This window comes from Berghia stephanieae, unplaced genomic scaffold, assembly GCF_034508935.2.
Source record: "Berghia stephanieae isolate SIO BIC M18660-M18661 unplaced genomic scaffold, UCSD_Bste_1.3 scaffold429, whole genome shotgun sequence".
In the NCBI taxonomy this organism is placed as follows: Eukaryota; Metazoa; Mollusca; class Gastropoda; order Nudibranchia; family Aeolidiidae; genus Berghia; species Berghia stephanieae.
The window spans coordinates 5,001-7,500 of record NW_027625611.1 but is presented as its reverse complement, the minus strand read 5'-3'; the positions used below and the strand labels follow the sequence as shown (position 1 = coordinate 7,500).

At 39.2% G+C, this 2,500-nt stretch overlaps 1 protein-coding gene across 1 annotated transcript in view; it reads right to left on the bottom strand.

Moving 5' to 3' along the window:
- Positions 1-2,500, bottom strand: part of LOC144961827 (pancreatic lipase-related protein 2-like) — a gene marked incomplete at its 3' end in the record, with an annotated part of 16,136 nt that overhangs the window by 8,849 nt on the left and 4,787 nt on the right. Inside the window, exon 4 of the mRNA XM_078894888.1 lies at positions 2,352-2,471. Within this exon, the coding sequence (XP_078751014.1) occupies positions 2,352-2,471 (120 nt within the window). The remainder of the gene's footprint in view (positions 1-2,351; positions 2,472-2,500) is intronic.

The following is a 2,500-nucleotide window of genomic DNA, read 5'->3' as shown; positions in this document are numbered from 1 at the left end:
ACACAAGTGTAAAATGAGTACCTGATCGTTAGCAGCATTTTCTCTGTCGAAAAATATGTATGTATCGTTCTACATGTTACGTCTTGCTGTTGGTCAGGGACCCTTTGTAAAGCGCTTTGAGCGGCAATATTTAGTCGAACCCTAAACCTTACTGACGCGACATCCTTCCCATGGCGTGAGAGGGACGCTCGCAAAAGGGAGTTTAGATATATATATATTCCTATAAAGGTAGAAGCCTTTCAGAACAAGTGTTTAAAAAGAATTCTTAATTTATTTTGGCGTACAAAAATAAAAACAGTGGATCTATTAAAGAAAGCTGACTGCACTAGCATTGAAAGCCAAATAAAAAGAAGAAGATGGCGTTGGCTGGGTCATGTGGCCAGAATGGAAAAAGGGTCACTTCCCAAGACAGTCTTGTACTGGACAGCAGATGGGAAGAGAAAGCGGGGAAGACCCAAAGGAACCTGGCGAAGGACCATGGAGAAAGAATTCAAGGAAGCAGGCCTGGAATAGATAGTATGCGCTTGGCTAAGAAGCTCATAACATTGCCATCCGGAAGTATAACGGACAAACACACAAAACTATGTGTATCCATGAGCGTTTATAGTCGGGTTAATACAGTTCAGTGAGCATTACTCATAAACTGAACTATCAGGACCCCCACCCCCCACCATTGTATATGTTAATGATATGAAATGAAAGAAGTTGAGTCGTGCAAGCTGACAAAAGAGAATAAAAAGTTTCGCGGCGATGTTGAGTTGAACCCTAAACTTTACTGGCACGACATCCTTCCCCTGGCGTCAGAGGGACGCTCGCAAAAGGGAGTTTAGATATATATATATATAGATAAAGGAAGTTCTTCAGAGTCATTTGGCCCATGGAGCCGGAGTTCATTTCGGGTTCTACAGAGTGAAACGGAAAATATCAATTTGGATAGGGCGCTAGTATATCTGCCGAGTACTTTCCGCCAAATCTAACAAAACCAGCTTCCCAATTAAAACTGGGTGGACCGAGGAAGGAGGCGGGGGGGGGGGGTCAGAAAAAAATCTCGACAGCACCGGGATTGATCTTAGTCTATTTGTATGCGAAGCGAATGCTCTTTCACCTGAACTAACAGGATCCTCAGTTTTGATTGGGTATTTTTTGTTTTGTTTTGTGTTTTTTGGGGGGGGGAGGGGTTGTTTTGTTTTGCTTTGTTTTTGGTTGTTTTTTTTTTTGTTTGTTTGTTTGTTTTTTTTTTTTTTTGTTTTGTTTTTTTGTTTGTTTTTTTTTTTTTTGTGTGTGTTTTTGTTTGATTTTTTTTAGTGTTTGGGTTTGTTTTGTTTTGGGTTTTGTGTGTGTGTGTTTTTGTTTGTTTTTTAAGTGTTTTTGTTTGTTTTGGTTTTGTTTTTGTTCTTTTATTTTCTTTTTTTTATAAATGAAAATGTCTTTTTTTGGGGGGACACTCTTTGTTTTGTTTTGTCTTTCTGGAGTGGTGGATTGTGTTGACAAGATGTCGCCTTGGGCAAAACAAAGCTGGTTGTATACAAACAATAAGGTGAATGAAGTTGATGTGACTCAGCCGACGTGTACATATATACAGGTCTATATTTCCGAATCCACTTATAGGCCTAGTTTAACATTGTTGTAATGGACTATATTTTGCGTAATATTTTGAGATTTCCATTAGAACAATGAGCGCATAAATAATCGGGTTACCAGACCTGCAAATAAGTGCACGTAGGAGTCAGATCTTTGGTTTTCTTTTCACACCGCCATTGGGTGATAAGTTTTTACAAGATTCTTTCGATTTAGACTATAGATAGTATGCTCTTGTCTGAGAAGCTCATAACATTGCCATCCGGAAGTATAACGGACCAACACACAAAATTGTGTGTATCCATGAACGTTTATAGTCGGGGTAATACAGTTCAGTGAGCATTACTCATAAACGCGGATGGCAAAAAACAATAACAAAGACCTGAGCGACGTCATCTTCGAACTATCTATTCTTTTTACACAGCCAGTTGGATGAATAGTTCTCACAAGATTCTTTCGGTTCGACTATAAACGATAACGTCGTAACGTCACTTCCCTCGTAATGACCTATGATAACTTAGCAACTGGCTCTAAACTATCGGAAAAAAAGAGGACGACATTATGAAATCTTTCTCCGACGAGCATAAAAGCGTATCCAGAGGGAAAAAATCATTATAAATCTGATCATGTTTTGGCTTTTACACATTCTGATCACAAGACATATGAAATGTTCTAGCCAGCATGAAGAATAAAAAGTACCGATTTTCTTTGTTTAGAACCACGATGGGCGCCGTTGCTGTGCGACGTGACATCAGACTATTGAATCCAATTACCGTGAAACCCTGAGAATCTTTCTCCATCTGTATGTATGACGTCAACAAATATGGCGTCTGTGTTGTCCAATCGCATGGAGTCATTTAGATAACTGAACAATGGTTCGGCTGGGTCCAGACCTACGATGAAGTAAAAGGATTTAAAAATA